The sequence below is a fragment of the Oncorhynchus gorbuscha genome, linkage group LG16 (assembly GCF_021184085.1).
Source record: "Oncorhynchus gorbuscha isolate QuinsamMale2020 ecotype Even-year linkage group LG16, OgorEven_v1.0, whole genome shotgun sequence".
In the NCBI taxonomy this organism is placed as follows: Eukaryota; Metazoa; Chordata; class Actinopteri; order Salmoniformes; family Salmonidae; genus Oncorhynchus; species Oncorhynchus gorbuscha.
Genome location: NC_060188.1, coordinates 8,740,228 through 8,755,227, shown reverse-complemented (window position 1 = coordinate 8,755,227; position 15,000 = coordinate 8,740,228). Strand labels below are relative to the sequence as shown.

General features: G+C 45.6%; 1 protein-coding gene across 1 annotated transcript in view; it reads right to left on the bottom strand.

The window, feature by feature from the left end:
• Positions 1–15,000, bottom strand: part of LOC123998970 (voltage-dependent P/Q-type calcium channel subunit alpha-1A-like) — a 250,420-nt gene that overhangs the window by 200,778 nt on the left and 34,642 nt on the right. The window contains exons 2-3 of the mRNA XM_046304259.1: positions 5,892–5,997; positions 4,044–4,183 (exon numbers count right to left, since the gene is read on the bottom strand). Of these exons, the coding sequence (XP_046160215.1) occupies positions 4,044–4,183; positions 5,892–5,997 (246 nt within the window). The remainder of the gene's footprint in view (positions 1–4,043; positions 4,184–5,891; positions 5,998–15,000) is intronic.

The window sequence follows — 15,000 nt, the reverse complement described above, 5'->3', positions numbered from 1 at the left end:
CACCATTCAAGACAGACAATTTAACAGACATAAGCCCATCAAATTGAGTGCACTGAGTTATATCAGACAGATAGTTAGCAAACCATGCAACTGCATGCTCTGAAAGACCTACACTCGACAATCTCTGCCTTAGTATAGCATGATCAACTGTATCAAAAGCCTTAGAGATCAATAAAAAGTGAGACAGTGCTGTTTTTTTGTCAATGGCTTCAGTAATATCATTTATCAATATCAATATCATTTAAAACCTTCATGGCTACTGTAATTGTGCTATGCTTCTTCCCGAAGCCCGATTGGTACATTGATAAAATAGAGTTAGTAAATAAAAACTATTTTAGCTGTTCACTTACAAGGGTTTCAAGTATTTTCACCAGGGGTGACAGCTTTGAGATTGGCCTAAAATTATTTAAAAGTGTTGGATCTCCCCCTTTTAAAAGTGGTAGGACAAATGCTGATTTCCATATCTCTGGAATTTCATTACATTCCAGGGTTAGACTGAACAGAGATGTTCAGTCTCTTATCCAGAGCGACTTGCTCTGTGCATTCATTTTCATACGTTTTAATACATTTGCATGTACACACGCATACACATTGGCACGTAGGCACACATGCACACATACATACATACATACATACATACATACATACATACATACATACATACATACATACATACATACATACATACATACATACATACATACATACATACATACATACATACATACATACATACACATACACACACACACACACACACACACACACACACACACACACACACACACACACACACACACACACACACACACACACACACACACACACACACACACACACACACACACACATACATACATACATACATACATACATACATACATACATACATACATACATACATACATACATACATACATACATACATACATACATACATACATACATACATACATACATACATACATACATACATACATACATACATACATACATACATACATACATACCATGGGGAGAACAAGTATTTGATGCACTGCTGATTTTGCAGGTTTTCCTACTTACAAAGCATATAAAGGTCTCTCATTTTTATCATAGGTACACTTCAACTGTGAGAGACGGAATCTAAAACAAAAATCCAGAAAATCACATTGTATGATTTTTAAGGAATTCACTTGCATTTTATTGCATGACATATGTATTTGATCACCTACCAACCAGTAAGAATTCCTGCTCTCACAGACCTGTTCGTTTTTCTTTAAGAAGCTGTCCACACACTCAATCAAACAGACGCCAACCTCTCCACAATGGCCAAGACCAGAGAGCTGTGTAAGGACATCAGGGATAAAATTGGGATGGGCTACAGGACAATAAGCAAGCAGCTTGGTGAGAAGGCAACAACTGTTGGCGCAATTATTAGAAAATGGAAATTCAAGATGACGGTCAATCACGCTCGGTCTGGGGCTCCATGCAAGATCTCACCTCGTGGGGCATCAATGATAATAAGGAAGGTGAGGGATCAGCCCAGAACTACACTGCAGGACCTGGTCAATGACCTGAAGAGAGTTGGGACCACAGTCTCAAAGAAAACCATTAGTAACACACTACGCCGTCATGGATTAAAATCCTGCAGCACACGCAAGGTCCCCCTGCTCAAGCCAGCGCATGTCCAGGCCCGTCTGAAGTTTGCCAATGACCATCTGGATGATCCAGAGGAGGAATGGGAGAATATCATGTGGTCTGATGAGACAAAAATAGAGCTTTTTGGCCTAAACTCAACTCGCCGTGTTTGGAGGAAGAAGAAGGATGAGAACAGGTGGAAACATCATTCTTTGGGGATGCTTTTCTGCAAAGGGAACAGGACGACTGCACCGTATTGAGGGGAGGATGGATGGGGCCATGTATCGCGAGATCTTGGCCAACAACCTCCTTCCCTCAGTAAGAGCATTGAAGCTGCGTCTTCCAGCATGACAACGACCCGAAACACACAGCCAGGGCAACTAAGGCGTGGCTCTGTAAGAAGCATCTCAAGGTCCTGGAGTGGCCAAGCCAGTCTCCAGACCTGAACCCAATAGAACATCTTTGGAGGGAGCTGAAAGTCCGTATTGCCCAGCGACAGCCCCGAAACCTGAAGGATCTGGAGAAGGTCTGTATGGAGGAGTGGGCCAAAATCCCTGCTGCAGTGTGTGCAAACCTGGTCAAGAACTACAGCAAACAAATGATCTCTGTAATTGCAAACACATGTTTCTGTACCAAATATTAAGTTCTGCTTTTCTGATGTATCAAATACTTATGTCATGCAATAAAATGCAAATTAATTACTTAAAAATCATACAATGTGATTTTCTGGATTTTTGTTTTAGATTCCGTCTCTCACAGTTGAAGTGTACCTATGATAAAAAATTACAGACCTCTACATGCTTTGTAAGTAAGAAAACCTGCAAAATTGGCAGTGTATCAAATACTTGTTCTCCCCACTGTACATACATACATACATACATACATACATACATACATACATACATACATACATACATACATACATACATACATACATACATACATACATACATACATACATACATACATACATACATACATACATACATACATACATACATACATACATACATACATACATACATACATACATACATACATACATACATACATACATACATACATACATACATACATATATGACTCCCCTCTCTATAGCATGTGATCACATGATCTGTTTGTTGGTGTGAATGTCTGTGTTTTCAACGTGGTTCCCAGAAGCTTCTTGTTTCAGTGAATGTGTGTGTAGCGTGTTTGGGTGCATGCGTGCGGGCGTACTGGGTCTACTGGCTACTGTGTATACACTGGTGTGCACTCATGTTTGAGATTATCTTTGTATATGTGTGGGAGTGTGTGTGTGTGTGTGTGGGAGTGGGTGTGTGTGTGTGGGAGTGGGTGCATGCGTGCGGGCGTACTGGGTCTACTGGCTACTGTGTATACACTGGTGTGCACTCATGTTTGAGATTATCTTTGTATATGTGTGGGAGTGGGTGTGTGTGTGTGGGAGTGGGTGTGTGTGTGTGGGAGTGGGTGTGTGTGTGTGGGAGTGGGTGTGTGTGTGTGGGAGTGTGTGTGTGTGTGTGTGTGGGAGTGGGTGTGTGTGTGTGGGAGTGGGTGCATGCGTGCGGGCGTACTGGGTCTACTGGCTACTGTGTATACACTGGTGTGCACTCATGTTTGAGATTATCTTTGTATATGTGTGGGAGTGTGTGTGTGGGAGTGGGAGTGGGTGTGTGTGTGTGGGAGTGGGTGTGTGTGTGTGGGAGTGGGTGTGTGTGTGTGGGAGTGGGTGTGTGTGTGTGGGAGTGGGTGTGTGTGTGTGGGAGTGGGTGTGTGTGTGTGGGAGTGGGTGTGTGTGTGTGGGAGTGGGTGTGTGTGTGTGGGAGTGGGTGTGTGTGTGTGGGAGTGGGTGTGTGTGTGTGGGAGTGGGTGTGTGTGTGTGGGAGTGGGTGTGTGTGGGAGTGGGTGTGTGTGTGTGGGAGTGGGTGTGTGTGTGTGGGAGTGGGTGTGTGTGTGTGGGAGTGGGGGTGTGTGTGTGTGGGAGTGGGGTGTGTGTGTGTGGGAGTGGGTGTGTGTGTGTGGGAGTGGGTGTGTGTGTGTGGGAGTGGGTGTGTGTGTGTGGGTGTGTGTGTGTGGGAGTGGGTGTGTGTGTGTGGGAGTGGGTGTGTGTGTGTGGGGTGTGTGTGTGTGGGAGTGGGTGTGTGTGTGTGGGAGTGGGTGTGTGTGTGTGGGAGTGGGTGTGTGTGTGTGGGAGTGGGTGTGTGTGTGGGAGTGGTGTGTGTGTGTGGGAGTGGTGTGTGGGTGTGTGTGGGAGTGGGTGTGTGTGTGTGGGAGTGGGTGTGTGTGTGTGGGAGTGGGTGTGTGTGTGTGGGAGTGGGTGTGTGTGTGTGGGAGTGTGTGTGTGTGGGGGTGTGGGAGTGGGTGTGTGTGTGTGGGAGTGGGTGTGTGTGTGTGGGAGTGGGTGTGTGTTTCTCAACACTCACCCTGTGCATACTACTACGAAGTCCATGGCATTCCATCCGTTCCTTATGTAGGAATTCTTATGGAAGGCAAATCCTAGAGCCAGGATCTTAATGCCTGACTCAAAACAAAAGATCCCTATGAAGTAGGGCTCAGTGTCATCCTAAAGGAGAGAGGGGGGGGGGGTTAATAGAAGAAGGCTCAGTGCAAAGACTTTACAGGGTTCAACTTAAAGGGACAATCTGCAGTTTAAACAATGTTTTCTTTTTTTAAGTACATTGTTTTTAAAACAATGAAACAAACTTTTATATTATTTTGGGGGTTCCGTTGGGGTATGAAAAGAAGTTCTATTCTTCAAGAATCAATGGGTATAAAGTCAAAACATGGATGAACCAACTGCAGATTGCCCCTTTAAATACACAATGTATAAATACATAATCCAAGATGTTAGACAGTATGAAGTAAGGTTCTATGGTGCTGAGAGGACAGAGAGATGTTAGACAGTATGAAGTAAGGTTCTATGGTGCTGAGAGGACAGAGAGATGTTAGACAGTGTGAAGTAAGGCTCTATGGTGCTGAGAGGACAGAGAGATGTTAAACAGTGTGAAGTAAGGCTCTATGGTGCTGAGGGGACAGAGAGATGTTAGACAGTGTGAAGTAAGGTTCTATGGTGCTGAGAGGACACAGAGATGTTAGACAGTATGAAGTAAGGCTCTATGGTGCTGAGAGGACAGAGAGATGTTAGAGACGTCCTTCTGTAGCTCAGTTGGTAGAGCATGGCGCTTGTAACGCCAGGGTAGTGGGTTCGATCCCTGGGACCACCCATACGTAGAATGTATGCACACATGACTGTAAGTTGCTTTGGATAAAAGCGTCTGCTAAATGGCATATATATATATATACATACATATATAGAGAGATGTTAGACAGTATGAAGTAAGGCTCTATGGTGCTGAGAGGACAGAGAGATGTTAGACAGTATGAAGTAAGGCTCTATGGTGCTGAGAGGACAGAGAGATGTTAGACAGTGTGAAGTAAGGTTCTATGGTGCTGAGAGGACACAGAGATGTTAGACAGTATGAAGTAAGGCTCTATGGTGCTGAGAGGACAGAGAGATGTTAGAGACGTCCTTCTGTAGCTCAGTTGGTAGAGCATGGCGCTTGTAACGCCAGGGTAGTGGGTTCGATCCCTGGGACCACCCATACGTAGAATGTATGCACACATGACTGTAAGTTGCTTTGGATAAAAGCGTCTGCTAAATGGCATATATATATATATATATACATACATATATAGAGAGATGTTAGACAGTATGAAGTAAGGCTCTATGGTGCTGAGAGGACAGAGAGATGTTAGACAGTATGAAGTAAGGCTCTATGGTGCTGAGAGGACAGAGAGATGTTAGACAGGAAAGGGGAAGGGAACTGATCTGAATTGTATAGTATTCATCCACCTGGGAAGGTTCACACACGGCATTATACGTAACATTAATGTATACACAAAGAAACGTCCTGATTGATCCATGCATATACACCTGTATAGTACAGCATGTATGCTTACAGCATGTGTGTGATATTGGTATATCTATGTTCACATGTGTGTCTGTGTGAGTGTTTGTGTGCATTCATATGTGTGTCTGTGTGAGTGTTTGTGTGCATTCATATGTGTGTCTGTGTGAGTGTTTGTGTGCATTCATATGTGTCTGTGTGAGTGTTTGTGTGCATTCATATGTGTGTCTGTGTGAGTGTTTGTGTGCATTAATGCATGTGTGTGCATGTACAAATTTGTATGTGTGTGTATGCATTCGTAAGTGGGGGTGTGGGACAAATTCCCGTTTGTGTGAGTGTGTGTCCAGTGTGTGTGTGACGTACCAGGCGTTCAGACAGAGGAGTCTTGTCTCCATCAGGCAGATGTTGCTCCAGAGCCAGGACAATACAGTTGGCACAGATGGTGGCCAGGATCAACCACTCAAACGGAGTGAGAGAGTACAGTCAAGGAAGAAAACAGGGAGGAGAGCAGAGAACAGACGGAGAGGACAGGAAGAAACCAGGGAGGAGAGGAGAAGAGGACAGACAGAGAGGACAGGAAGAGATCCAGAAGGAGAGGGCAGACAGAGAGGACAGGAAGAAACCAGAGAGGGGAGGACAGACAGAGAGGACAGGAAGAAACCCGGGAGGAGAGGGCAGACAGGGAGGACATGAAGAAACCAGGGAGGAGAAGGCAGACAGAGAAGACAGGAAGAAACCAGGGAGGAGAGGACAGGAAGAGATCCAGGAGGAGAGGGCAGACAGAGAGGACAGGAAGAAACCAGGAAGGAGAAGGCAGACAGAGAGGACAGGAAGAAACCAGGGAGGAGAAGGCAGACAGAGAAGACAGGAAGAAACCAGGGAGGAGAGGGCAGACAGAGAAGACAGGAAGAAACCAGGGAGGAGAGGACAGACAGAGAGGGCAGGAAGAAACCAGGGAGGAGAAGGCAGACAGAGAGGACAGGAAGAAACCAGGAAGGAGAAGGCAGACAGAGAGTACAGGAAGAAACCAGGGAGGAGAGGACAGACAGAGAGGACAGGAAGAAACCAGGGAGGAGAATGCAGACAGAGAGGACAGGAAGAAACCAGGGAGGAGAGGAGAAGAGGACAGACAGAGAGGACAGGAAGAAACCAGGGAGGAGAAGGCAGACAGAGAAGACAGGAAGAAACCAGGGAGGAGAGGACAGGAAGAGATCCAGGAGGAGAGGACAGACAGAGAGGACAGGAAGAAACCAGGAAGGAGAAGGCAGACAGAGAAGACAGGAAGAAACCAGGGAGGAGAGGGCAGACAGAGAGGACAGGAAGAAACCAGGAAGGAGAAGGCAGACAGAGAGGACAGGAAGAAACCAGGAAGGAGAAGGCAGACAGAGAGTACAGGAAGAAACCAGGGAGGAGAGGACAGACAGAGAGGACAGGAAGAAACCAGGGAGGAGAATGCAGACAGAGAGTACAGGAAGAAACCAGGGAGGAGAGGAGAAGAGGACAGACAGAGAGGACAGGAAGAAACCAGGGAGGAGAAGGCAGACAGAGAGGACAGGAAGAAACCAGGGAGGAGAGGACAGGAAGAGATCCAGGAGGAGAGGACAGACAGAGAGGACAGGAAGAAACCAGGAAGGAGAAGGCAGACAGAGAGGACAGGAAGAAACCAGGGAGGAGAAGGCAGACAGAGAAGACAGGAAGAAACCAGGGAGGAGAAGGCAGACAGAGAGGACAGGAAGAAACCAGGAAGGAGAAGGCAGACAGAGAGTACAGGAAGAAACCAGGGAGGAGAGGGCAGACAGAGAAGACAGGAAGAAACCAGGGAGGAGAGGACAGACAGAGAGGACAGGAAGAAACCAGGGAGGAGAATGCAGACAGAGAGGACAGGAAGAAACCAGGGAGGAGAGGAGAAGAGGACAGACAGAGAGGACAGGAAGAAACCAGGGAGGAGAAGGCAGACAGAGAGGACAGGAAGAAACCAGGGAGGAGAGGACAGGAAGAGATCCAGGAGGAGAGGACAGACAGAGAGGACAGGAAGAAACCAGGGAGGAGAGGAGAAGAGGACAGACAGAGAGGACAGGAAGAGATCTGGGAGGAGAGGAGAAGAGGACAGAAAAAGGACAAGGCGCCAGCAATCTGATACTCAACTAACTCAGTTATTCCCGAATTCCAGAATGTTATAACATTTATAACAAACGTGTATATCATAATAACATATTTTAAAATCCAAAATATAATAATGAGCCAACAATTAAAACTCCCAGTCAAAAATAACAACGATATACAGTAGCTATTGGCTGATCATAACCACATGATCAAATATATACAGTTGAGAAAAGCTCTTGATGAATTATTGGACATGATGCCATGATTCTACAAACACAGCTACCAACTTCCTTACACTCAGTATAGTGTTTCCTGAATGGGCTGAGACCTACACTGCACGGTAAACATTAACATATAGCATTGTGTAGTGTTTCCTGAATGGGCTGAGACCTACACTGCACGGTAAACATTAACATATAGCATTGTGTAGTGTTTCCTGAATGGGCTGAGACCTACACTGCACGGTAAACATTAACATATAGCATTGTGTAGTGTTTCCTGAATGGGCTGAGACCTACACTGCACGGTAAACATTAACATATAGCATTGTGTAGTGTTTCCTGAATGGGCTGAGACCTACACTGCACGGTAAACATTAACATATAGCATTGTGTAGTGTTTCCTGAATGGGCTGAGACCTACACTGCACGGTAAACATTAACATATAGCATTGTGTAGTGTTTCCTGAATGGGCTGAGACCTACACTGCACGGGAAACATTAACATATAGCATTGTGTAGTGTTTCCTGAATGGGCTGAGACCTACACTGCACGGGAAACATTAACATATAGCATTGTGTAGTGTTTCCTGAATGGGCTGAGACCTACACTGCACGGGAAACATTAACATATAGCATTGTGTAGTGTTTCCTGAATGGGCTGAGACCTACACTGCACGGTAAACATTAACATATAGCATTGTGTAGTGTTTCCTGAATGGGCTGAGACCTACACTGCACGGTAAACATTAACATATAGCATTGTGTAGTGTTTCCTGAATGGGCTGAGACCTACACTGCACGGTAAACATTAACATATAGCATTGTGTAGTGTTTCCTGAATGGGCTGAGACCTACACTGCACGGTAAACATTAACATATAGCATTGCAATAACTGTGTACAAATACACGAAGGTGACACCTGCTAAATGGGGATCAGGCCAGAAGAAAACCAGCTGTACAACCACCCTGCATATATAGTATGAACACACACACACATCGACACACAGGGTCAGACAGCTGTTCCCTGATGCCTGGTGGGGTCTGTGGTGAGATGTGTGTGTGTGTTGATGTGAGTGTAACGTAATGCAGTGCTGCAGGGCCCAGTGTGAGTGAGTCACTCAGACATGCACCAGGCATGGTTGTAATGGGCTGTCATTACACAGTTACCCTCACACAGCCCCGCTGCATGTTGATACACACTGACAAACACACGCAGATGATGCATACACACACACACACAAACATATGTAGGCGTATATTTAAACAGAAGAATAACTGCTGCTGGTACACACACACACACAGACACACACACACACACACACACACATACACACACACACACAAACATATGTAGGCGCACACACAAACACACAGACACAGAATGATGCCACACACACAGAGCGATGACACATGGGCTTATTACTAACCATGTTGTATATTTAAACAGATGAAGAACTGCAGCTGGCACACACACACATACACACACACACACACACACACACACACACACACACACACACACACACACACACACACACACACACACACACACACACACACACACACACACACACACACACACACACACACACACACACACACACAGAGACAGACAGACAGACAGACAGACAGACAGACAGACAGACAGACAGACAGACAGACAGACAGACAGACAGACAGACAGACAGACAGACAGACAGACAGACAGACAGACAGACAGACAGACAGACAGACAGACAGACAGACAGACAGACAGACAGACACACACTCACTCACTCACTCACTCACTCACACACACACAGAGTCATTGTTATGGCTAGTGCAGGGATGAGGCCTAAGCAGTGAGTATGATTCAGTGTGACATCAACGTTTGACTCTACATACAGAAGGACTGAGGGCAATAAAGAGAGAGAGAGAGAGAGAGAGAGAGAGAGAGAGAGAGAGAGAGAGAGAGAGAGAGAGAGAGAGAGAGAGAGAGAGAGAGAGAGAGAGAGAGAGAGAGAGAGAGAAGAAGAGAACGAGAGAGGGATTAGGGATCCCTACCACATGAACTCATAAACTCACGGGTAGTTAATTGTATCTCATGCTGTTTGTCTCTTGCTCTCTCTTTTTCTCGCTCTCTTTTCCCTCTCTCTCTTTTCCCTCTCTCTTTTCCCTCTCTCTTTTCCCTCTCTCTTTCCCTCTCTCTTCTCCCTCTCTTTTCCCTCTCTCTTTTCCCTCTCTCGTTTCCCTCTCTCTTTTCCCTCTCTCTTTTCACTCTCTCTTTTCACCCTCTCTTTTCACTTTCTCTTTTCCAGGCTGGCCAGAAGACAGATCCATGGATATGGAACGTTTGAGAAGGTCCTGAGGACGTGGATATATATACCTTCCCCCTGCTGACTCTATCAATGGACTCACTCTAGTCTCTACCTGAATGTTCCTGTGTAGGGAACATAGTTAACTGGAAGGTTGGATAGACAAGCATCATCAAGAAGAGAAATAGAGATATAGAGATAACAATCAATCAACCAATCAATCAAACATACAATGAATAAACAGGAAAAGGATGGACACATAGATATTCACAGAAACACGTGTCACTAAGTGCTAGATGGCTTAGACCCACAGTGGGAAGCAGTAGCAATGATACACTCCCCTAAAGACGAAACGTCAAGAGAAACCATAGAGAATAAAGAGGAAAAGGATGGATGTGTGAACATGTGTGTGTACATTTAAGTAGCATGTGTGTGTTAGTCCTATATGGAATTAGTAGTATATGTGTGTGTGTGTGTGTGTGTGTGTGTGTGTGTGTGTGTGTGTGTGTGTGTGTGTGTGTGTGTGTGTGTGTGTGTGTGTGTGTGTGTGTGTGTGTGTGTGTGTGTGTGTGTGTGTGTGTGTGTGTGTGTGTGTGTGTGTGTGTGTGTGTGTGTGTGTGTGTTGTCCATATTGTGTAGTGTGTCAAGTTACCATTCTGCACATTTTGTGCCGGTGTTGTTTTGCACACACACAATCTGCTTATTAATGTGGCCAGTGCTCTGATCCATGCTGCCAAGAACCTTCAATTATGAATCTCTCCTTCCTCCCTCCTCACCGCACTATATATAGCAACATGACAGAGTTAAAAGCAAGGGAAGACAGGGGAAGAGAGAGAGTGAGAGAGAGGATAGAGAGAGATAAGGAGGGGGTGGATATTCCCTCTCTGTCTCTCCTGCCTCTTCTCATTTCCTCTCGTCCTCTCTCCTATCGCAGTCTCTCTGTCTCTCAGTCTCTCTCTCCACCCTTCTCCCCCACTCCCTTAGCTTTATGGTTGGAGTGATGTTGTTGATGATGTGTGGGTGTATGCTTGTGTGTATGTGTGTGCCCATGTGTGCCCATGAAGATATACCTGTCTGTGTGTGTGTGTGTGTGTGTGTGTGTGTGTGTGTGTGTGTGTGTGTGTGTGTGTGTGTGTGTGTGTGTGTGTGTGTGTGTGTGTGTGTGTGTGTGTGTGTGTGTGTGTGTGTGTGTGTGTGTGTGTGTGTGTGTGTGTGTGTGTGTGTGTGTGTGTGTGTGTGTGTGTGTGTGTGTGTGTGATGGGGACGATGGGAGAATGACCAAACAGAGGAGAGTCTCTGTCCTCAGACTGGAGCTTCACTGAGCTACAATCAGCAACCAGCATCAATCTCCATAACACAACCCTTTCCTGTATTATAGCTTATATACAGTGCCTTGCGAAAGTATTCGGCCCCCTTGAACTTTGCGACCTTTTGCCACATTTCAGGCTTCAAACATAAAGATATAAAACTGTATTTTTTTGTTAAGAATCAACAACAAGTGGGACACAATCATGAAGTGGAACAACATTTATTGGATATATCAAACTTTTTTAACAAATCAAAAACTGAAAAATTGGGCGTGCAAAATTATTCAGCCCCCTTAAGTTAATACTTTGTAGCGCCACCTTTTGCTGCGATTACAGCTGTAAGTCGCTTGGGGTATGTCTCTATCAGTTTTGCACATCGAGAGACTGAAATGTTTTCCCATTCCTCCTTGCAAAACAGCTCGAGCTCAGTGAGGTTGGATGGAGAGCATTTGTGAACAGCAGTTTTCAGTTCTTTCCACAGATTCTCGATTGGATTCAGGTCTGGACTTTGACTTGGCCATTCTAACACCTGGATATGTTTATTTTTGAACCATTCCATTGTAGATTTTGCTTTATGTTTTGGATCATTGTCTTGTTGGAAGACAAATCTCCGTCCCAGTCTCAGGTCTTTTGCAGACTCCATCAGGTTTTCTTCCAGAATGGTCCTGTATTTGGCTCCATCCATATTCCCATCAATTTTAACCATCTTCCCTGTCCCTGCTGAAGAAAAGCAGGCCCAAACCATGATGCTGCCACCATGATGAGTTGATGAGCTGTGTTGCTTTTACGCCAAACATAAAGTTTTGCATTGTTGCCAAAAAGTTCCATTTTGGTTTCATCTGACCAGAGCACCTTCTTCCACATGTTTGATGTGTCTCCCAGGTGGCTTGTGGCAAACCTTAAACGACACTTTTTATGGATATCTTTAAGAAATGGCTTTCTTCTTGCCACTCTTCCATAAAGGCCAGATTTGTGCAATATACGACTGATTGTTGTCCTATGGAAAGAGTCTCCCACCTCAGCTGTAGATCTCTGCAGTTCATCCAGAGTGATCATGGGCCTCTTAGCTGCATCTCTGATCAGTCTTCTCCTTGTATGAGCTGAAAGTTTAGAGGGACGGCCAGGTCTTGGTAGATTTGCAGTGGTCTGATACTCCTTCCATTTCAATATTATCGCTTGCACAGTGCTCCTTGGGATGTTTAAAGCTTGGGAAATCTTTTTGTATCCAAATCCGGCTTTAAACTTCTTCACAACAGTATCTCGGACCTGCCTGGTGTGTTCCTTGTTCTTCATGATGCTCTCTGCGCTTTTAACGGACCTCTGAGACTATCACAGTGCAGGTGCATTTATACAGAGACTTGATTACACACAGGTGGATTGTATTTATCATCATTAGTCATTTAGGTCAACATTGGATCATTCAGAGATCCTCACTGAACTTCTAGAGAGAGTTTGCAGCACTGAAAGTAAAGGGGCTGAATAATTTTGCACGGCCAATTTTTCAGTTTTTGATTTGTTAAAAAAGTTTGAAATATCCAATAAATGTCATTCCACTTCGTGATTGTGTCCCACTTGTTGTTGATTCTTCACAAAAAAATACAGTTTTATATCTTTATGTTTGAAGCCTGAAATGTGGCAAAAGGTCGCAAAGTTCAAGGGGGCTGAAAAGTTTCACAAGGCACTGTATCTTACATGTAACACCGACTGTTGGACAGTCGGTGTTACGAACAGCTACAGCAACAGCTCTAACCTATCACACATATCTACAGGGAAAGGGAGGGAGGGAGGGAGGGAGGGAGGGAGGGAGGGAGGGGAGGGAGGGAGGGAGGGGAGGGAGGGAGGGAGGGAGGGAGGGAGGGAGGGAGGGAGGGAGGGAGGGAGGGAGGGAGGGAGGGAGGGAGCAGACCATCTGGTAGCAGACCATATGGTTAGCAAGAAACACACACACACACAAAAGTATAGCACACAAGTCTCTCTCTCCACCTGTCTCCCCACAACCTCATAAAGTCCTTCTGTCCTCTACTTTTTCTCTTTCCCTTATTCCATCCCTCTTTCTTTCTCTCTCTCCTCAGTAAGAGTATATGTATCACTGATAGACTCCTATCTCTATGGGTACTAAGCCTCATCCCCATCTCCTCTTCCTTTCTATGTCTATTTGTCTATATCTCTATTGCCTCATCTCTCTTTCCTTCTCCTCATCCTCTACCTGTCAAACAGTACAGACATTTCTCCTCTCTCTGCCTCTATCCCTTTCCCTTTCTCTCTCTCTCTCTCTCTCTCTCTCTCTCTCTCTCTCTCTCTCTCTCTCTCTCTCTCTCTCTCTCTCTCTCTCTCTCTCTCTCTCTCTCTCTCTCTCTCTCTCTCTCTCTCTCTCTCTCTTCAGATCCACCCCTTTCACCTTCAACTACTCTATGTGCTTCCATTCACTACCCTTTTCACTGTATCCCTCCTTTCCTTTTCTGGTCCTCTACCTTCACCTTCTTTATCTCTCCTTTCTCTACCTTCACCTCCTCTATCTCTCCTTTCTCTACCTTCACCTCCTCTATCTCTCCTTTCTCTACCTTCACCTTCTTTATCTCTCCTTTCTCTACCCCTGGTCTCTCTATCTCTCCTTTCTCTACCCCTGGTCTCTCTATCTCTCCTTTCTCTACCCCTGGTCTCTCTATCTCTCCTACCCCTTTCTCTATCTCTCCTTTCTCCCCTGGTCTCTCTATCTCTCCTTTCTCTACCCCTGGTCTCTCTATCTCTCCTCTCTCTACCCCTGGTCTCTCTATCTCTCCTTTCTCTACCCCTGGTCTCTCTATCTCTCCTTTTTCAACCAATCGGCTCTCTATCTCTCCTTTCTCTACCTCTCGTCTCTCTATCTCTCCTTTCTCAACCCCTGGTCTCTCTATCTCTCCTTTCTCAACCCCTCGGCTCTCTATCTCTCCTTTCTCAACCCCTGGTCTCTTTATCTCTCATTTCTCTACCCCTGGTCTCTCTATCTCTCCTTTCTCTACCCCTGGTCTCTCTATCTCTCCTCTCTCTACCCCTGGTCTCTCTATCTCTCCTTTCTCTACCCCTGGTCTCTCTATCTCTCCTTTCTCTACCCCTGGTCTCTCTATCTCTCCTCTCTCTACCCCTGGTCTCTCTATCTCTCCTTTTTCAACCAATCGGCTCTCTATCTCTCCTTTCTCTACCTCTCGTCTCTCTATCTCTCCTTTCTCAACCCCTGGTCTCTCTATCTCTCCTTTCTCAACCCCTCGGCTCTCTATCTCTCCTTTCTCAACCCCTGGTCTCTCTATCTCTCCTTTCTCTACCCCTGGTCTCTCTATCTCTCCTTTCTCTACCCCTGGTCTCTCTATCTCTCCTTTCTCTACCCCTGGTCTCTCTATCTCTCCTTTCTCTACCCCTGGTCTCTCTATCTCTCCTCTCTCTACCCCTGGTCTCTCTATCTCTCCTTTCCCTACCCCTGGTCTCTCTATCTCTCCTTTTTCAACCAATCGGCTCTCTATCTCTCCTTTCTCTACCTCTCGTCTCTGTATCTCTCCTTTCTCTACCCCTGGTC